Source organism: Epinephelus lanceolatus, chromosome 17, assembly GCF_041903045.1.
Source record: "Epinephelus lanceolatus isolate andai-2023 chromosome 17, ASM4190304v1, whole genome shotgun sequence".
Lineage (NCBI taxonomy): Eukaryota > Metazoa > Chordata > Actinopteri > Perciformes > Serranidae > Epinephelus > Epinephelus lanceolatus.
The window spans coordinates 10459873-10482582 of record NC_135750.1 but is presented as its reverse complement, the minus strand read 5'-3'; the positions used below and the strand labels follow the sequence as shown (position 1 = coordinate 10482582).

At 41.9% G+C, this 22710-nt stretch overlaps 1 protein-coding gene across 5 annotated transcripts in view; it reads left to right on the top strand.

Moving 5' to 3' along the window:
- kcnq5a (potassium voltage-gated channel, KQT-like subfamily, member 5a) overlaps window positions 1-22623 on the top strand; it is a 160645-nt gene extending 138022 nt beyond the window's left edge. For 3 of the 5 annotated variants that reach the window (XM_033613299.2, XM_033613300.2, XM_033613301.2), the window contains 5 exons: window positions 2928-3169; window positions 6028-6136; window positions 12062-12193; window positions 17668-17794; window positions 18174-22623. In XM_033613299.2, coding sequence (XP_033469190.1) covers window positions 2928-3169; window positions 6028-6136; window positions 12062-12193; window positions 17668-17794; window positions 18174-19241 — 1678 coding nt within the window. In that variant the 3' untranslated portion in view covers window positions 19242-22623. Of the gene's footprint in view, window positions 1-2927; window positions 3170-6027; window positions 6137-12061; window positions 12194-12522; window positions 12640-17667; window positions 17795-18173 lie in introns of all 5 variants that reach the window. The other 2 variants (XM_078160662.1, XM_033613298.2) reach the window with 1 other exon arrangement.
- Window positions 22624-22710: the final 87 nt, after the last annotated feature.

The window sequence follows — 22710 nt, the reverse complement described above, 5'->3', positions numbered from 1 at the left end:
ATGTCAGCCCTCAGAGATAAAAAGAATAGTGATAGATAAAGATCTGTTCTGCTCTCCACTGTTTCTAATACTTATTTCTGCCTTGAACATTGGTGAATATTGTCATGTGCTGTGAAGTGTTGGATAAGGTTCCCACACAAGTCTGGGAAAGTGAGGAAAAAAATGCACAGGCCCAGGTTTGGGAAATTATGGTGAATCAACTTCCCAAAGTCTTTAGAAGTTTTCTGAATGTGCAAGCTATAAACAACTTCTGTTAAAGAGATTAAAGCGGATTAAAACACTGAAATTCAGGTGAGACACTGAGGTTTGGAAACTGTGAAACTGTGGCATGGAAAATGTGTTGGAACCCTGCATCTCTCTCTGCTGCATCGCATGCTTGTATATTTGCCTTAGCAACATTATAGTTTACTGCAGTGAGTCCCATTAATTTAGCACTTTCTGCATCCCCACCAGCCCCTGCAAGGTTACTACAAAGATCAACATCATAAATGCATTTTATTCTCCAGTGGCTGATGGTATTTTAATTGTTTAAACTGGGAAAAAGAAGTGATAGAGGAATACAAAGTGGTAAAAATAAGAGTAATGGTATGGTCTTAATAATAATATAATAGTATTCCAAAGATATATTTTAAAGTTATTTTATGTAGCATATTTAACCGTCACACTATGGTGTAACTGCAGTGAACAACTGAGACCTTAAAAGAGTTTGTGTTTTGCATTTTTAAACCACATTACTGTTGCATCCCATTGGATCTTTAAAAGGGTACGTTGCCATTTTTCAGCTAGCTCTGTATCAAAACAATGTGGATAGCATGTGTAAATGAACTGTGGTAAACTTCCCTCCGTCCAACCAATGCCAAGATTTCCCTCCTCGCCCCAATGAAATTCCGCCATACGAGTTTCAAATTACAGGCTATACTTCCGCGTTTTTGCACATATTGCTCCAGGGATGACGTTTTTTTGTAGGCCGACGCGGAAGTTAGCATTGCTCTGGTTCCCTCGTCAAAAACCCTATGGGATTTTTCACAGTTTTAGGACTCAGTCCTGGGCTGCTCTATTGTCCGCCACCCATGGTGCCACCGCCAACACAATGAGTATAGAAGCAGATCAAGACAGAAATCCGTCTGTATCTGAGGGTGCTTTCAGACCTAGAGTTGTCTCCTTTGGTCTGAATCAGAGACTAATTTTGTTACAAAGTTGTATAATTGCCTAGAGTTGGTTCGTGTTCTCACGGCAGCATTTACAAGCGGACCAGCTCAAATGCCTTGTGTGAGAAAGCTGCTCTTGATTGGTCAGAATTTCCATGCGGGAAAAATCCAGGAAGTAAAGCAAACGTTGAAGAAGAGTACACTTGCAAGATAGATGTGACACTTTCTAATGTCACAATGGAGGGACAACTACGCAGGTTGATTTTAGCGCTGCTCATCGTGGACTATATTGCTGTCATTGTTCATTTTAGTCAAACCATACAGTTTGAAAACGAGGCGCGGCTCCAACTAGAAAACAATGTTTTGATGCATTGGATGTGCTGAATGTGCATATTAAGGCAGTACAGGAGGAGGTGCACATTAATAATCCTCCAGGACTGTAACATGCTCATGTTTAACCCAAACAATGTGTCATGTGACTGCAGTTGGTTCAGATCCAGGTCGGAACACGTTCTCACCACAAACGAACCGCACCAGAGTTCGTTTGTAACCGGACTGAGACCACCTCTTCAAGAAGGTCTCAGTCTGGTTGTTTTGCTGCGCACCTGAGTGTGATTGCTGTGTTCACACCTGCTCAAACAAACCGCACTGAGGGGGCAAACGAACTTGAGTTTGATTGAACCAAACCAAACAGGGCAGGTGTGAAAGTCCTCTCAAACTCAGATCGGAATCCAATCAAATGGTAAATCTAGGCAGTGCTGATTGAATATATATCGAAATGATGTTACTATATCGGCTATTTCTCGCCTCATGTTTTCAGAAACATGTTTCAGCTCACTGTTTAACTGTAATGCAAGATCATTTCTTGCCAACCGGCCACTATTGTTTCAAACAGACATGTTCGCATTACATCATTCAACAGCAGGAGCATTTGTCGGCATTCTGGTAGTTGTAGGTTTTCTCCCTCGTGAGCAAAAGTGTCCTTTTTCCTCTGATTCTGTGGCACCAGTTTCAAAAATATTTGCGTGGTTTTACCGCATCTTATTAAAAGGCCATGTTTCCAGCAGTGAAGTACTTATTCAATTATTTGGATTTACCACTAAACATTGATTCACGTGCTGCCGTCAAAATCTCTGAAAAATGAAGAACGTTTCCCAAAAATAATCTTAGGAAAAACACCATGTGGAGGCTGTTTGAAGCATCTTTCAATACTGGTCTCATTTGTTTAAGGCAGTCTCAAAGTTCATATAGTGATGATGTTACCATGCTTCACATATCGCCTGTAAGAATCTCATTAACTCTGTTTTAAAAATCAGAACATGAATAGATTATGAGATGATTGGGTGAGGACTGCAGCACTTCAGGATCCAGTACTGAGGGATTTTTATTTGGTTGCTTGGTGGGCAATCTGGCTGTGTTCTAGTGTTTTGGGCATGTCAGTTGGGAAAGACAGAACGCTGCCCTGTGTCTGTGCTCTGAACTCTTCTCACCCTCTGAGGGGAAATAGGTGCTGACAGCATCTCCTTTTTTTCTTCCTCTCCCTGTGTCTCTCTATCAACCCCCGACCTCTGCCACACACTCTTTCTTTATCAACTTCATCATGAACTCTCCCCATCATCCCCATCCATCTGCCTCTGAATACTCACCTCCATCATGCTCCCTCTGTCTCCCCCATCCCAAATCTTTCTCTTTGCTTCTGTGAATGTTTTTCTCCCCTCTCTCTTTCCACATCCGTCTATCCTCTTCTTTCCTGCTCGGTTCTTCCCTCCCTCCCTGCAGTCAGAAGTTGAGTTTTAAGGATCGGGTCCGGATGGCGAGCCCCCGTGGTCAGAGCATGAAGAGCAGGCAGACGTCCATCAACGACCGCCAACGCTCTTCCCCTGGCAACGAGGTGGTAGGAGGCCCCGAGCTGATGGGAGGGAGCCCGGCCAAAGTGCAGAAGAGCTGGAGCTTCAACGATCGGACACGGTTCAGGCCGTCACTGAGGCTGAAGAGCCAGACTCGCACTGCTGTCCCAGATGGTGAGTGGGACTGTGTGTGTGTGTGTGTGTGTGTGTGTGTAACTGTAAATAGCAACCAAACATCCAAAACCACGTCTTACAAATCACTCTTTTTCGCACAGTGCTCCATTTTATGCAGTAAATGTCAGAGGTGGGAACAAGTCACTGTTTAGCAAGTCACATGTAAGTCTCAAGTCTTTGCACTCAAGTCCCAAGTCAAGCTCCATGTCCTGTACTTCTGAACTTTAAGTTTCAAGTCCTCAACAAGTCATAAAATAAAGTGCAATGCCCTTTTAAGTACAGAGTAATCATATTATTTTTAAAAATCTTAAATGCTTTTTAAAATTTGTTTTATTCGTTAAGTCTGTTGGAAGATGTGTCTCTGTAATTTTCGACCCACACGTTTTGCATACTGCTGTTTGTTTTATGTTGACCACCCATAGTTTTTTTAAATTAAGTATCTGTGGTATGATTTTTTCCAAATGGTGCTCAGAAACACGACGTCAGTTCTTAATGGTTCCCCTCCTACAATTTGATTGGATGCTGTTGGATATGTTCGAACAAAATGGATCCAGAGACTTAAAGGACAACTTCGGTATTTTTCAACCTGGGCCCGTAAAAGACTCCGTCCTCTGACTCTTCTAGCATAACACACACTTCACACACACATACTCATTTACAATACAGAGCGGGGACAACTTCCGCCTTTCTGCTCCAACACTGACTGACAGCTGACTCCACTCATTCACACTCACCACTGCCCCAGGGCCGCTACCATATGCTATTTACAGAGATTGAGAGAGAGAGCAGTGGCGATCTGAACCGGTCAGTGGTGAAAAAAAGCACTTTTATATGGGACGCATTTGCCCCCATTACCGTTTTAGCTCATTTCGCGGCTCAATACTGAACCAATTTTAGAACGAGTCGTACCCATGAATTATACGCACACATACACAAAAATGTGGAAAAATACCGAAGTTACCGAAATACCGAAGTTGTCCTTTAAGCACTGACCTGCTTGGCATGACTAGCGTTAATTTTAGTTGATTCAGAAAATGAATTGACTTGTGGGACAGTTAAATAACATACTTTTTAATCTGTGGACTTGGAGCGAGGTATCAAGTATTTTGAGGTCAAAAGGTTCAAGTCCAAGTGAAGCAGCAAGACATTGGTGTTAAAGGCACGCTAAGCACCGTTGGGCGTTTCTTCTGTTTATGTTCAACAATGTTATCAAACACAGCGGAGCTAGCTCGCCCCTCCCCCCTAGTCTTCCGTGACTCTGCCATGAACGAGCGGTAGCTGCTGGATTTACACACCTGTTCAAGGGATAGTGCACCCAACATGCAAATTCAGCCTTTATGTACTCACCCTCATGCCGAGGGAGGCTCAGGTGAAGTTTTAGAGTCCTCACAACACTTGTGGAGATCCAAGGGGAGAGGGGGTAGCAACACAACTCCACCTAATGGAGGCTTACAGCGCCCCAGATTCAAACGTCCAAAAAACACATAATTGAAACCACAAAATATCTCCATACTGCTCGTCCATAGTGATCCAAGTGTCCTGAAGCCCCGACATAAAAAGTTGTTTGGAAAAACGTCATTTGAACTGTTTTTAGCCTCATTGTAGCCTGTAGCTCTAACTGCCTCTCTGGGCACTGCGCTCACGTGTGCACCCTTGCGCGAGACCGTGATACATGGGCACCGCGTTCATGTGTGTTCACGTGCATTCGCTAGGCTCGCGCTGGCTGGTTGGTGCAGCCTGGACCCAAATGTTTTTGTTGCCATTTGCGGAGCCTGGGCTGCCTAGCTAGCGGATCGTGAGGAGATGTTTGCTGTGTGTGACAAAAACTTTTCAAGCTTAGGAAGACTTAGAGAGCCTTTAAAGTTCATGTGGAGTTGCAAGTCTTTTTTTTTATTTTGTCAAATTGAGTCCAAAGCCATCAAATTTGTGACTCGAGTCCGAGTCATGTGGTAAATTTAGAGTAACTTTATTTGGTGTCTTAAACTTAAAGGGGAACTATGACAATTTTCAAAATTCATACATGTTATTCCTATGGTGTAAGACAGTCCAAAAATATTGGTAAACATAAACAACTCTCTCCTGAATCCAAAAACTAGAGTGTTAAAACTGAAATTTGTGATGTCTTAGAGTATGAAGTCTAGAACTGCTCCACAGAGATTGAATAGTGGCAGATGTTTTAGATGACACTGAGAGCAGCCAGGGGAGTGTGTAAGGGTATAAGGGAACATTTTATGTCTCAGACCTGAGAACACTACAATAGGATAAAGCTGATTTGGGTTTAAAAAGGAAAACAAATATTCTGTGAGTCCACAAAATCAGTCTCACATTCACTGTCTATGGAGCTTTACACTTCATGACATCACAACTTTAAGACTAACTTCACTGGTTTCTGGCTTTGAGAGAGAGCAGGTCATGCTCACAGTTACTGATTGAAGTAAAAAGCCATGGAAATAACATATTGGAATTTTTAATTTGGGTGGTGTTCCCCTTTAATGGAACCGCCAATCTATAATATGTCAATAGGTCAGGCTGAATGGTTGTTTGCTCCTTCTCCTCTTCTCCATGTCCGTGCCTCTGTCTGTGTCTTCTACTCTCCTAATTATTGGCAGTATAAGGGATATATATACCCTCTCCTCTCACCTTACATAGCTGAGCTGGCAAAACGCTGCCCATTCCTAAAGATCCCATCCAAGCAGGGCATAAATTCTCACCACCTAAAAGCCAAAATAGTATCAGTTTGAAACATTCTTGGAGACTCCTGTCCAGACTATGCAGAAAATGTTTTATGAGTTTAAAGACTGGAAATGATTTTGCATGGGGCTTCATTTATTGATGAAAGGGCGGTGTGTCTCTCTCAGTGGACACAGGCATGACCACGGAGGATTCCTTTGATGAGAGAGGCTGCCATTGTGATGTTACAGTGGAGGATCTATCAGCTCCCCTCAAGGCTGTCATCAGAGCTGTCAGGTGAGATCCTGCTTCAGTTACATTTCATGTTTCATCCAAAGCATCTTTGAACCACCAAAATCCTACAAATGTTTGAGGAAGGGAAAAGAAACCAACAACCAGGTTTGCAAACTTGCATCCAAATACTAATAACAAGTAGGGTGTTTACTGGTGTTTATTGTGTCATAGAGCAAAATGTGAAAGTCTCTTGTGTTAACCACAGACCTTATTTTAGGAATCAAACCCAAACAACTGACCCCGAGACGAAGGAACTGAACGTGCAAAAAGGCTAACTCACTTCTGGGTTTCAGGACTCTTTGTTTAACATAATCAGGGAAACAGCTACCAGACTATATCTTGATCAGGGGCAGTGACTTGTCTCCGCTGGGTGCCTGGCAAGTTTCCAGGAAGTTACAGCGCCTGGCTAAGAAATGGTCAACATAACCCTAACTCTGACCTGTAAAACCACAAACTGTTGTTTTAAGAGGCAGACAACATGATGACCTGACCTGTGTATTTTGTTATCTTTAGACTTCACTTCCAGTCTTTATGCTAAACTAAGCCACCCAGCTGCAGACTAGTGTTGCACAGTATACCGGTACTAAAATAGTACCGTGGTACTAGAGTATTCCAAACGGTACTATAATGCATTTGGAAAATACCGGTACTTTGAAATTGATTCACTTCATTAATTCAGTTAATTTATTTTACTCATTTATGCACACAAACGCCTTTCTTGTTCCTAATGGAGCACAGATTGCACAAGTGGTGTGTATGACAACACCTGTATCAACATCCGCAGCTGGCGCACGTGAAAAAAGACAAGAGAAAGTCTGCCTTGCAAAGGGACACAACACGGGACAACACCAACTTGGTGAAACATTTGAGGAACTTTCAAACCATGATTTTTTTGGTACCGTTACACCCCTACTATTTATTGTTCTAAAGGTTTGTAGCCAAAAGGACTTTTCCTTAGGAAAAGTACCGAAGAGTATCGAAATTCATATTGGTACCGAAACAAAGATTTTGGTATCGTGACAACTACTGCAGACTCATTCATTCATTCATTCATCTTCTAACCGTCAATCCTCTTGAGGGTCGCGGGGGGGCTGGAGCCTATCCCAGCTGACATCAGGTGAGAGGCAGGGTACACCCTGGACAGGTCACCAGACTATCACAGGGCTGACACATAGAGACAAACAACCATTCACGCTCACATTCACACCTACGGACAATTTAGAGTCACCAATTAACCTAGTCCCCAATCTGCATGTCTTTGGACTGTGGGAGGAAGCCGGAGTGCCCGGAGAGAACCCACGCTGACATGGGGAGAACATGCAAACTCCGCACAGAAGGGCTCCCACACCCGGGATCGAACCGGCAACCCTCTTGCTGTGAGGCGAGAGTGCTAACCACCACCCCACTGTGCCGCCCCACTACTGCAGACTGTAGATTTATATTTACTGTGAAGATGAGACTGGAATCTTCAATATTTATCCTTTATTTTGAATGGTTTTAAACCATTAACCATCATCAATTATTAGATATTAGGAAGCGACACATTTTATCTTGATATTCAACCCTTCTTCTGACTGGGTATTTATGATCAACTATAGCTGTCTGATGAATCTGAAACTGGTGGTTTGTTGGAATTTAGCTCCATTGAAACCCTCCAGCTTCCTGACTGTATTTTGTGGCCTGTTGGGACTGATAATGGACGTCTTATTGATTAGTCACATCATTTAAACTCCCCCTTGGGGCCACTGAACTGAGTCCCCCTTTTATGACTGGCTGGTTGTTGATTGTATACCACTGTAGTGCAATCTTTTCTGTAGTTGAGCTTGCGTTAAAGTCAGGTCACGTTGATTCACTGTTTGCCTGCTTTCTTTAGAGGCTCTTTTATGATCTGAAGGTATTGATCAAATAATTCATGAATGAAAAAAAAAAATACCATAAATGAATGAATGCATTTAGAGTAAGGAGCCAATAACCTGGTGTATACATGTGTTTTTGAGTCTGGTTCTGTACGCCTAAACAAGTTCTAGCTGATCAGAAATGATTGCTGCTGAAGGAGGTTCAAAACAAGTTTGTTTTTTCTCTCTCCTCACGTATCTCCTCACAGTGCTACAGTAACAGATCATATACCACAACAACACAGACCCCTGTCTGTCTTCTCTCCTCTATACATGTAACTCTGGATGGGAAAAAACATGCTTCACGCACGAGTGCAGGGGCTCACACAATGCTTGCATTTATAAACGGATTTCTCTGTGTCTTCACGTCCTTGTTTCTCCATCTTTTTCTCTTTATCTATATGACCTACCGCTGGGTTTGAGGGGTTAGCCTGAGGGAGTTTTTCGCGCAGTTGTGTGTGTGATCGTGTGTGTGTTTCACCAGACCATGATCTCTTACACTGGCACCGGCACCCTGTGAGCGAATGTTTATCCAACTGGCGCCAACTGATTCTCTCACTCCACTGCTTCTTCTCACCCTCGTCATAGTTTTTCATCGTAAGAAATGTCCATTTTCACCTCTCAATAAAACAGGATTTACATTTAAAAAACGTATGAAAAAGGGATTTGGAGGGTCTCCACCAGAAAATTTAGAGCATCAGACACTTAATTTCTTGCATTCTAGTTGTTTTTTATGCACCAATTTGTGCTTTTTCTGCAAAAATGTACGTTTTTTTTTATTGGCAGGGAAAGCAAGAAAGGGAAGCATCCCCTATGTTAACACCTATGCCAGATAGTACTGTATCACTGTATCACTGTATATTGAAAGGACTAAAGAAGAAAGACCAAGCCAAGGCCGTTATGATTGGCAGTGTTGCTCCTACAGATCCTCTTCCATTAGCTTCTGAGTCTGTTTGTAAACAAGTTGCATGTCTGCGCAATACTTATGATGCCTGCCTTTACACAGAGTGGGTGTCAGGTGGGTGGAACACAGTTTGGCACATCCAACTTTGTGCAGATTGGAATTTGTATTTTCTATCAAGAGTCCAAGTTTTGATGGAAAATAATTTGGTTTAGTTTGGTAAAAAAAAAAAAAAAAAAAATTCCGCTCAGTCATCACTTTGCTTCTTATGAAATTTTGGCGTATTTGCAGGTTGTGAAAGCTGTAAAAAAAAAAAAAAAAATTCATATTTGCAATATGAATCAACATGCCACACTGAGTACCTGATAAACAAAACGATCACACACGAAAAAGGATGAATTCAAATTAAAAACATACTTCTACAAATACGGAGATAGAATGTGTAAATGAACTAAAACATGTTCAAAGTACAGGATAAACAAATGGATACCTCCTCCTCTAGGCAACAAAAATCTCATCTTTCCTTTATGTTTCTTTTTTAATGTACTTCAGACCAGACTTCATAAAATGTCCCTTGGCAGTTGTTAGTACTTGCCATTAATGATTCAAAAGAGGCAATATCCATCATCAACTTTAGCCATCCATCAAACACAGGCTTTCTCAAGCTCTTCCAATGATGCAGAACTATCCTTGATGCCCCAACAAAGCCTGCCAGTGCAAGTCTAAGTTGTTGTTTAGATATACGTAGCGGCAGCAGGGTCTCCTAGTAAGGGCAGCCGGGGAGATTTTTTTATGCAGCCATTCTCCAATACATCTGATGACATCTTTCCAGAAAGAAGGAACAAATGAGCAATCCCAATATAAATGAAGAATTGTCCCCCATATGTCCCTTTCTTTGAAGCTTAGCTGGGGTGTAATAATACCTGTGTATGATGTGATGTGCATCTCTAACTGACCATCCAGCACTGGCGTCTACAGTTGTCCAGATGTCCTCTTTGATAATTGAATGAGGATATTTTTCCCAATTTTTTCTTAAATTTGCCAATTACACAATTACCAAGAAAGGTGTTTGTTCTCATATTTACTTAAGACAACCCCCAAACTCTTAATGCAGCTCCTAATTTGTAGATAACACCAGAATCCTCTCTCTTTAAAGCCAAACTCGTCTTTAAGCTCTTGGAAGGAACGTAAAGTGTCTGCCCTACCCACCTTAGTCCTGGTCCCCATGATATCTTGTGTGAATTATGGGTGCATTTTGGCGTCGAACCAAAACTGGCGATTTCCAATGGTAACAGTTTGTTCACAGTACTCTTCTTTCCAAGAGCAATTGGGAAATAAAACGTGGAACACACCACCTGTTAAAGCTCAAACAGCATTATGTGATCATACCTCTGCCATCTCTTACAACCATCTCAAAGCAACCCAGCACGCTAGCAATTAGCTTGCCTCGCTCCATTGAAATCCTGTTAACTTTATCATGGCCCGAGCTAGCTTAAGGTAAACATCTGCTCGTTCTAAAGATGATTTCTGATTTCTGATGACTTATTAAGAGATACTAAGACATTCTGCAAACATTTAACATAATACAGTATTAACTGTAGCTCCATGTAAAGTGAATAAATGTGATGTTTCCCAGCTAATCCTCCGCTCGTCTGCGTTAATGAAGCAGTTTACACATTTTTTTAACTTCTGATTAATTAAAAATTGTCCTGAGCGAAACATGAAGCTGAATTTAGCAGCAGATTTCAGTAATGGTCATATAAATTAGGAGTAAAAGAAATAACTTTTGGCATTCATTTTTTATATGATATAAAGGAAGTACAGTGAGAATGAGGTCAGACGGGGAAAGACAGGGATAATATGTACTGACGTTGAGTGACGGATCTGTCAGTCTAGGTGTCATTCTCTTAATACTTTTTTGCTGTGTCTGGTGAAACTCTTGTGGTTTTATTTTCATATCAATGGTACATTTGGCAGCAGGAACAATCCCTTTTTGTTCTGGTCACATGTTCAACACACAGTTGCTGAAGAAAAATACGTAGCTTAGACTGGTCGTTAGTCGTTACAGACACAGACACTGCAACAGGTACCAGAGCTCCGCAGAGACATTTTAGAAAAGAAGAGTAAAAAGAGTAGCCACTGGGACTAACCACAGACAGTCTATGGAACTAACTAGCTTACTGCTACTTCCGCTTTCTTACTGGAAGTTGTGCACATAATCATTTCCACAGTAGTGCCCTCAGGAGTAAGGTGGATACAAACAACTAATTTCCTAATATTATTATCTAGCCATGATTCATACAGGATGGGTGTCTTTCCTATCCAGATCGCTGGATTGTTCCAAATTGCATATACTAAGAAAGATGTAACAGGGTATGTCTCCCTGAAATGCTCTAGGATGGGACTGGTGCTTGTGTTTGGTACCTCAGTGTGTGTGAGAACTGTAACATTGTGAACTGAAGTCTGTCAAACCTTTCTATCACTGGCGCCTCTGTTTCTCTACACTCCGACACACACAGATCACCAGTACCACCCAACGCAGGCCTGCCTTCCCACCCAGCAGGCCTCCTTCATGGGCAGCCAGAGCCCAGGGCTTTCCCAGGGTGTCAGGTTGAGGGTTGGACACCCCCTCCCCTGTCAGGACTGTTATTACAGAGGGTCATCTGTCACCGTTGTTTCCATTTAGACAGTGAGAAAAACCGGCAAATGGCGAAAAGCAGAAGCCACCGGGGAATCCAAATGCACCGAGTACATGGATCTCCTTACCTGTATCAATATTATCCACCCAGCAGTGGCTCTGCTCACCAAATAGAAGGAGACAGAGGATTACACTCAGGTTTCAAAGCCATTCTTTTGGGTTGTTATGGATTTGACAAGAGAACCAGTGAACTGTGGTTTCCCCTTAGACACTCTGAGGTATCTGAGATTTTAATAATGTTTTCATTATTACGCTTCAAAAAAGATCAACAAGTGGACTGTAACAGGGATCAGCCCAAAGTTGCTGCTACCATCTAGTGGTTGGTGATAGTAATTACACCCTTATGTTACTGACTGCAGCATCTCTCTTCTCCCTGTCTAACTCTATTTGCTTCGTGTGTGTGTGTGTGTGTGTGTGTGTGTGTGTGTGTGTAGGATCATGAAGTTCCATGTGGCAAAAAAGAAGTTTAAGGAGACATTGCGTCCGTACGATGTGAAGGACGTCATAGAGCAGTACTCTGCAGGACACCTCGACATGCTCTGTCGCATCAAGAGCCTTCAGACGAGGTCAGGACACACACACACACACACACACACACAAGTACAAAAAAATCATAACTTTCTATACAGTTGAACAACTTATATGTTCATGTTTACTGTTTTTGACATCTGTAAATTGGTCTATATACTGCAAGAGCTTTTATTCTTACGGACTTGCGTAGGTGGATGTTGCCGCCACTGTTGTTGCAGTTCCTACCAGTCTTCTACTGACAGTCCTGTAAAATGAAATCAGTCTACTTTTACCTTGTTCTCACCTCCTTCTATGTCTTTTGTACCCACTGTGTATGTGTGTGTACGTACTGTATATGTACACGTGTGTCCCCTTTCTCTCCCAGACTAGACACTGTAGTGGGTCCCCCTCCGAGGCCGTTCAGCAGCCGCCACAAGACCTTTTCTTCTCCCTCCCTGCATTTATATTACAGCCAGGCCCGGAGGAAACAGTCTGCACCGGGGTTAGACATACCCCGTCCTGATCTGCTCGCCAACTGCTTCCCTGCTAACATAACCAAAACTTTGATGACGTTGCACCTGGGTCATGCAGCATGCATTCACATGAACATGTATTGCATCCTTGCATAAGAATAGCCTGTAAAGGTTGGAAAGAATCACAGAAGCTTTGGTTTATTTAGTTTAATTCAGTTTAGTTTAGTCCTGCCAGCTTGAGTGTCAGGAAATAATGTGTGTGGCAGGTAACATTTACTGAATCTGAGATAGTATGTGGTGAGTTGCAACAGAAAATCTAACCAAATTGCCTGCTTGACCCAGGTCTGGCTGTAGAGGTCATCAAGGAGCCCAAGCAATGGATTACAAATTGTTTTACAAGAGGAAAATAATGAAAATATATCAAGTTTTTGAATCAGATGTTACATTATAGGTAGAATATATCTGGGTTCTGCTGAGCCTCAGTGATATGAGTTAAGAAACAGACACTGTCTCATAGTCATTCACTTTTTTGTACAACATTTTCAACCATAAAGGTCCTTTATTACACCATTTTTATTTGTTTAGCTAAAGTAATATAATACTTTTAAATGCTTGTGAATACTTGTTTGTGTCACACTGAAAATTATGTCATAATCCTGATTTGGGCACCTTGACCACCTCTACCAGTTGGAACATTTCGTTAGCTAACATGCTCTAGGTTACAATAGAAGTAAGACAATCTATTCAGTGCTACATAGAGATGCAGTTCATCTAGGTTTTCCTCACGTAAAAGCTCCAATCCAGAATTTATTTGACCCCATAAAACTAAATTTACCATATTAGATGTATCAAGAATCTGACTTCATCATCATTTTCTTGTTCCTTTTGCAGCTTCAACCCACATAAAGAGGCCTTGAGTTCTTGTATCAGAGTCCAAGTCCATAATCACTTAACTTCTGTAAAGCAAAGCTTGGCACATTATTCCACTAGGGGGTGCTAGAAATACCATTATGGATTGGGACTTTCACATGTAGAAACCACATTTAAAAAAAAAAAAAAAAGAAGAAGAAGTTTGTTTTTAGCTCTCGGTCATCTGGTGTTTTGTTGTGCTGAATGAACAGCAGTGCTGTAGGCGATGCCAGTGCTGTCAGTAGTTCTCCTGTTTAACAACCTAGTGCTTGTTTTTTGTATCTGGGTGTTGGTTTGAAGTGTGTTTTGGCAAAGGCTGTAGATAAACACAGACCACGTCAGTGCTAAGAGGTGCATTTACTGTATCTCATTAGCATTGCTATCAGACATCCATTGTATCAGTATTGTTTATAACTATTACAGTCTGTTTTTAATGAGTTACTCTCTGAGGCTGATAAAAACATCTAAATGACAATTGCATTGTCAAATGTGGATTGAAGAGGACGTTACAGTCTAAAAGCTGTTTTATTAATACATTTTCCTGCTGTGGTATAAACAAATTTCAGTCAGGACCACTTTAGTTAAGGAAAACTTTATTTACATTTGTGGTATTATATTTGGCGGTGTGGCTCTGCGGCCTCTCTGCCTTTTCTCGGGCTTACACAGAAAGCTCTAAGGTAGAGAAAGCACACTTCTCTGCCCTTCCACACACCTACATGGGAAGCCTAAGGCAGAGAGAGCACACCTCTCCACGTGCCTGTGTGGAAAACCTGAAGTCAGAGAGAGATCACATTTCTCTGCCCTTCCACTTGCAAATGAGGAAAGCCTGAGACAGAGAGAGCAAACCTCCCTGCCCTTCCATGCGCCTACATGGGAAGCCTAAGGCAGTGAGAGCAGCAGCAAAGACCCACGGGAACAGAACAGAGCAGCATCAATGACAAACAGAAATGATATTGATAAGTCAGACACAGCATGAAAAGGAGGAGCTGGGGTGGAGGCAGGTTGCAAAGCAGCTTGAAGAGGAAGCAGCAACAGTAGGCAGGCCAGAGCAGTTTAAATAGGGCACCCTGAATGAGATTCACCAATTGGTTGCATAGAAAGGAATCATGTGATCTATCAGCTGACTCCCTTCCATCAATCAGCTGCTCCATCAGCTGATGTAGCTGGTATGTGAGCTGAGCTTGACATTGTGTCCTGCCTGAACTAACACTGTGCTCCTATGTGGGACAAAGACTACTTACATGATAATACTGAATATGTTTTATTATCAAAATATTTTTAAAAATTCAAACATCAGTTCCAATATCAGCCTTTGACAACTTTATTTTCAGCCCATTTTCCCCTCTCATCATCTGTGTTTATCTACATGCCAATTTCATTTATTATCAGTTACTATGTGACTGGATTTGTTCATTTGTCCACCTGTGCTTCATGCTTTAGTGTGTGTGAGCGTGTGAGTGAGTGTAAGATAGAGACAGAGAGAAAGATGTATCTGACCCAGTCTTTTTCCTGTCTCCAGACTGGCCAGTGCAGTGGGCTCTGGTCCCAGCCTGAGTAGCCGACCCAGGAACATGTCCTCTCCTGCCCTGCACTATTATTACAGCAGCAACAGGAAGAAGCTCTCTGGCTCAGGGTTACTTTTATTTAACTTTTTAATTTTACCATAGAATCCCATTAGTTCCCCTAAGACTATTAGTGCTCATTAGTTCCCTTGCTGTCCCCGAAAGCATTTGAGTGTGAATTGTCACACTAAAACAGACATGCTCACAGAAATACTCGCTGTTTGTATTCACTTTCCTATGGCACCAGGTGGTTGGAGTTTACATTAGACTATGTACTAGAGTGTTTACATACAGAAAAAGTATTTTAAAAGTGTTAACCTGAAACATGATCTAATGCGTTAAACTCCAGCCATTTGGTGAGGATTTTATTAACCAAGTCTGATACACACAAACATTTGCATTTGATGCAAATGTGTACTAACGTTTACACCCATCAGTCGTGTTGCTACATTAGATACCATGCAAATACTTCATCTTTTTTTCCTGCACCAGAAAGGGGAAACATTTGCGTGTGTGTGTGTGTATATATATATATATGTGTGTGTGTGAATGTTGCTAACGTGTGTGTAGCTGTGTTTTCCAATTAATTCATGTGTTTTGTTTTAGATAAAACATGTGTGTTTCCTGGGTGCTGGCCTCTCCTAGATCGATGCATGTTAGAGATACACAAACTTAATTAACGTCACTAATTTGACATTATTATACTGTCAAAGAACTTGTGTGATTTGATCAATACTCTGACATTTAGAAAGTAGGCTACAGATTCATTTGTAATCTGAATACAGCTCTGTGTTTAGCATCTCCCCTGGATTTTAAATGTCTTAAAACATCAGGGGCCGTGTTCACAAAGCTCCTGAGAGCACTCTCAGAGCGCTCCTAACTCAGCCTAAAAATATTTTAGTAAGGGACAGAAACATTTACCTTAGTAAAGAGGTGTGGTTGACCCTGTTGCTGGGTATGATGCTTGCTTTTAACAGGTGTGATTGGTTGTCTAAGACACACCCTGTAGTGAGCCTGCAAGGTGTTGACACCCAGTGGAAATGAACTGAACTGCTGACTGTGAAAGTGTTGTCATTGTTAGTGTGATCACTCTGCTGATGGAAGGTTGAGACAGACCCAAGTCATCACTGCTGCACTGTTGCAGTTTCCCCATTTTCCAAATATCTCAGTGTTGTGATCATTTTATCTCTGGTGTCATAGCATGATTGCGTTGGGTGTGAAATGTCATCCAGTGTTTGAAGAATATTTCTCCTACCTCTTTGTGTTTCTACCATTTTCTCCTCTGATTAAGGAGCTCTTAAACTCCTCAAAGTCCCCCTACCTGCTCTTAAAGGGATAGTGCACCCAAAAATGAAAATTCAGCCATTATCTACTCACCAATATGCTGACGGAGGCTTAGGTGAGGTTTTGGAGTCCTCACATCCCTTGCGGAGATCCAAGGGGGGAGTGGGTAGCAATACATCTCCACCTAATGGAGGCTTACAGCGCCCCAGATACAAACGTCCAAAAACACATAATTGAAACCATAAAATATCTCCATACTGCTCTTCCGTAGTGATCCAAGTGTCCTTAAGCCCGACATAAAAAGTTGTTTGGAAAAACGTCATTTGAACTCTGTTTTTAGCCTCATTGTAGCCTGTAGCACTCACTGCCTCTCTGTGTACTGCACTCACATGTGTGCGCTTGCACGTGACCGTGAGACATGGGCACCGCGTTCATGTGTGCTCATGTGCTTTCGCTGGTCTCGCGCACACACGTGAGCGCGGTGCACAGAGAGGCAGTTAGAGCTACAGGCTATCCCTTTCACAGTTTTTCACCTTAGGAGCTCTTTTAAGGGCTAAGACACTTTGTGAATAACATTTATCTTGACTTAGTCTTAGCTTTAAGGGGGAATCCTAAGAAGAAAACGCCACAAGTTTCATCACTAGGAGCAACTCTTAGCGCTAGGAAGCTTTGTGAATACAGCCCCATATATATACATGTATGTTTCCTCATTCATTTTGGAATGGAAAGTGAAATGAATATCTGTTGATGGATGTACACACCTCAACGTTGTTCCACAAAAACCTGGTAAATTCAGTTATAAAGGGGCTGTGAACATTTTCTGAACACGTTGCATGAATTTTTTTTAAACTCAAAAGTTCATTGTCGAGCTTGAGTCACCAGGTTTTCATCCAACAGCAACAATATGCTCTTTGCTAAATCTAATTTTGAGATATAGTGCTCATAAATAACTTGCTTTCATTCCCTTTCCTCACAACTTGTGAATATGTCTTTTTTGGTTTTTATTTTGGTTTTTATTTGTGAAAAGAGTCCATGCAAATGACATAGGTCTACTGCATGTACACCATTTTGAATATACTGTTTTTCTTTGTTCCAGAAAAACGGACAACTTTGGAGATAAGGGCATTGATACAGCCGACCTATGTGTGTTGTGTGTTTTACTAACTCTAACCTTAACATCCTACTGCTGTTTTAGGTTTGTGACGTGACTTGGGATAACCTGAAATGAGGCTTGGGGTGCCTACTTATATTACAGCATCAGTATTTTCAATATATTAACACCGGTATATGTGTGTGTGTCAGGGTGGATCAGATTCTGGGAAAAGGCCAGATCCCTGTGGATAAGAAGATGAGGGACAAACTGCATCCAGATGGAGACTCTCTGGAGGGCATGAGCATGCTGGGACGTGTGTGTAAGGTGGAGAGACAGGTGAGCTGAGTTTTGATTAAAAAAAAATCTGAGAGGGGGAAAAAACTGCATCAGCACTATCCTTTAAAAATGCATTTGCAAGATTTTATTACCCAATATTGTTAATGATATAAGAAGCAAGGAGCTGATTTGGGCTTTTGATCAATACCAGTGAGTCAGGATTTACTGTGCCAAGCACGGAGATCTCTGGCTTCAAAACTTACTTACTGGTTTGACATCTGTTTTGGAAACACCAGAGATCTGTCAGTGTTACGGAAAAAATCCTCGGTTGAAAATGGAGGTCAATAAAAGTCATAAATTGTTCAGCAGCCCTTTAAGCTTCAAAATCTCTCTTGCTTTGCCTCCTTTCATTGTCTCACTCGCTCGCTCTTTTTCCCAGGTAACTTCCATTGAATCAAAGTTGGACTCTTTGCTGGACGTTTACCGCCAAGTGCTACAGAAAGGCCCCACAGCACTCACCCTCTCCTCCTTGCCCCTGTTCGAGCTGGACAACCACCACAACTCGGACTACCAGTCCTCCATCATCGGCAGGGATCTTCCCTCTCCTCAGGGAGGTGATCCAGGTGGAGGCGGAGGAGACAACAATGGGGGAATCGGCCGTTCTCTCTGCTCCAACCCGAGAGGCCTGCGGCTTATCCTGGCACCTGCTGATGATGACTGCCCCCCTGACTCAGCACCTCCATCTTACCCCCCATCCACAGCCTCGCTCTCCCCATCACCCCTGCTGCCTCCTGATAGCCCCTACCCGACCTTGGTCACCCCCAACGGTACCTCCAAAAGAGCACACTTCCCTGACCTGCCACCTCCACCTCCTTCAACAGGAGGTTTCACCCTCCGCCTGCCCCCAATGTTGCATCCCTCCCACCTGCGGTGCTCCGCTGACCCCGTCCCAGATGAAATGACAGATGAAGTCTCGGTAGATGAGGGGAGCCTGGGCCCCTCTGTTGTTGTGGGATCCAGTGTAGATGCTGACCAGGAAGGGGACAGTGAGGCAGCCCCTGCCCAGGGAGGGGTGCAGCTGCGGGAGAAGTCTGGCTTGAAATCTGAGGGGGTCTGGAGGAGGCACATGAGCCTGGAGGTTAACCCCCTGCTGCTGCTCTCGTCCAGCCCGGACGAGAGGCCTTCAGACTGGGGAGGCAGTCTCGGGAAATCCCTCTCCGTGCACAATCTCAGCCAGCCTTTGACCAACCGTGCCCCCGGTCTCTCCTCTGCGCTCAACAACAGCAGCAGCAACGGTAGCAAACGTGGCAACGCCCACGGTGACCTTAGCAACTGGGACGGAACAGAACTCTTCATTAGTGAGTGCAAGCTAGAGCCAGCAGAAGAACATTTCAACTACCTGTCCCAGGGACCCGACAGCAGCCCCTCAGACCTTTTACAGACTGTGGAGGAGGCTGCACCACGCCCTGACTTTCTCAGTCAGTCCCCACATATACAGCTGGCATAACCACATTAACACACACACACACACACCTGCATACTGTATGTACACGATATTGTCGGGGAATACTTTTAAAGTATTTTTACAGGACACTATACAGATTATGTTGCAAATGTCCAAACAATGCCTTGTATATGGACATACAATATTTTTATATTTTGTCTAACATGATTATTCCCACTTTCATAAAGATTTTATGAGTTATTTGCTTTTTACAGGGTACTGAAATCACCATAAAGAATAGTAATGGAGGTATAAGATATGTATGAAAGTGGGCATAGTCATCTAAGACAAAATACACAAATAATGTTCCTTTAAGAGAAATCACTCTGGTCTTTACTAAAGATACTCAGAAATTTTATTAACTTTATACAACAAAAAAGGTTTTTCATATACAAGATCATATATTAATAAAAAAGGATGTTAATAACCTTTTAATTTTGTTTAAAATAAAGAACAAGGAAGGAATGTTAACTGATTTCTGAGCCTGCAGTCTGACACCTGCCTACTAGGAATTAAAGTGTAGAGGCAAAATAATGTGGTCCACCACAGTAAGTGTCTGTGAGTAATGTAAGCTTTCTTGTCCATGCAATTTCCATCAGTCTGAACTGAAACAAGCAGGAGTGTTTGTTGTAGAAAGTAAAGCATAATTTAATCTGCCTTGTGGCAACCTTGACAATTAAATGAGTGAATAAAACCAGAAGGAAATACTGTATGTCTCACAGCTAAAAGTCAAGAGTAGAGTTGAACTCACAGAAGCCACTGGAAACTATAGGTCAACCACTTCTTTCTTAACATGCGGTGAAACCACTACATACACAGGTACATGCACACACATACAACCACAACCACAACCACAGGATACTCCAGCCAACTTGACGAAGAGCTGTGACTGACTAATGACTTTATTTTTCATACAAGTGCTTGTATTCAGAGACTTTGTTGGAAGACAAGAGGAGTCACTCGCTCTTCTTACTCAGCGTCTGTCTTTGGCAATGTAAAATGTCATCTTTTACTTACGCTTTCATACATATCACTGCATGGACTGTTTCCAAAAACAAATGAATGAAAGGAGAATAATGGGTGAGGCCTGGTGGGGTGGGAATAGCTGGATTACAAAAAAAGGGCCAAAGGTCGAACCCTCCGCATGTATTCAGACCACAAGCATCACATTCTGTTCATTTTCTACAACCACAGAAACGTTAGTCAATGTTTATACGGTTGCTCAGTTTCATCTGTCAGCAAGTTGTCAGTGAATTTGGATGCAGCAAACCTTTTGGGGAAAAATGGCCTATCAGCAATCACTCAAGATGAAGGGCTGCTGGACCATGTCCCATTTGGTTTGGACAGTAGCCTGGTGAGTTAGTTGCTTACGGTCTGGATGCTGAAATGCCGCAGGCTTATCGAGTGGGCTCTCTCAGCCAAGCATGACATGCTGCATGTCTCAGCTGTTGCAGTACTTACAGTGAAGAGCAGTCACACACTTGCTGGTGGCCTGGATGTCCCTCTGCATGTTAAAAAAATGTTTCCTCCAAAATCTTGAACGAAAAAGTTTGAGCAAAGTCTGCCTATATGAACATTATTATATACTAATTTGAACTAATTTGAAAGTAGTGATATAGATAACCCACTTCCTGTTACAATTTAGAACAAACATACAACCTTTAAAGGTCTTTAGATTTTTTTTGACAAACCCTGTCTTTTTACTGGGTGCTGGTTGCACCATGTGCATTAATAATGATGCTGGACTGAGCATATTCCCTCCTCCTAGTCTAAAGCAACATGGGATGTAGTGTGTTGTTACAGGGCAACATGTACATAGCAGGTTATTTTGCACCCATGAAAACAACATACAGCACATGCACTGTTGTTGATCCAGTATGCATGTTGCTACTTTATCCGTGTGTCCGTTCTGCTGCTGACGATGTCAGAAAAATTTGATATATTCACTTAAAAAACAGGAGCGAGAGGGAGTGAGATGAGAAAACCGTGCCCTGTAATCTCAATATAAAATCCTAATAGATATTTTCTGTGCACTCAGCTGGTGCTCTGATCCAGAGCAATGTGCTTATAAGAAAACCTTGGCAGGAGACTAACTGGATGAGCCAGGATCTCAGATTAAAATGTGGTTTTTGTGTTAACCTCTTTTACATCTTCTGCTGCACCCAAAAAAAAACATATTTCCCAGGATTTTAAATATGCACACGTCCTCCTCACCACATCAAACATGATTATAATATTTAACCATGTAGGGTCATTGTAATAAGCTTTAAAATCGAGTGCACACATTTGTATTTTGGTGCATTCAGTCCATGTTCAGATTTCACTTGCAGGCGTATGGGAAAATGGTGTGCTGCAAGTTCCTTGAATGACACTGTCCTTACACTACACTTGATAGTTTTCACTGCCATCCTGCTTGTTGACTGTTCTTGAGTGAGAATTATGCACAAAAATACGTCAGCCATCTTAATTTTATGTCAGCCATTTTGATTTGTTGTTGCATGTTTACGTCTTAAAGGGGTACGCCGTCACAGCAGTCTTAAAAATGTATTTTAACGTGTTAACGACAACCTTTATTCATCATTGTTTTTCAGTTTTATTCCCTTTGTTTTGAATGGTAAGTGCAAATTTACTTAGCAAATAAATTAACACTCTGTAGAAGAACATAACAAGTATTATCTCCTAACAAGTGACAATTGTAAACACGTGTAGATTGATTTTGAAATATTATACAGCCCATGCAGGAGGTGATGAGCTATATGATCAACGTGAAAGCACAGTTGTTTTTTGGTGAGTTTGAGGAGCCTGAAAATGTGACATGGTAGTTTAATGCTTAATATTGGAATAGATTTGTTGTAGTTGTTGATTGAGTTTTGATACATATGAAAAGAGGCCAACCAAAACTGTCAGTTACTGTGGAGCAAGATATCGGACACGAGAGAAGCTCAAGGACTCAGCCAGTCGGGGGAAGGGATGGATTATCTCCCACATAAAACATGCTCATTTTTGCAATCTGTAAATTGCTTAAGGGTGCCTTTCTTGCATATGAAAAGTCTTCATTTTTTTCTTTGCAGGGCTACAAAGGTCCTGTTTGCCTATAGCCTATATCATACTGTATAGTTGAAGTCAAACTGCTCATTTTGAGTTGGGCATCCAGTTCACTTAAGTCATGTAGCTTTAGCCACAGACTTTATACGGCTTTGATGGATAATAATACCATTTCTCTACTGCTTGAACAGTAATTTATTACACAACCGGGCCTTAAAGCTTGACAATGTTAACATTATTATTTCTTTGAAATTAATTTATTAAAGTGCACATTATGTTCTCTGGATGAGAAATGCAAAAATAATTTTATTATTCATTAATAAAGTACAAATTAACTAAACTGTTTTTGGTTTTTGTGTCTTTTTTTAAAATCAGAATTTCATAAACTTAAAGTGAAAGTCAGCACATGGTCATGTTGCCTTTTTTG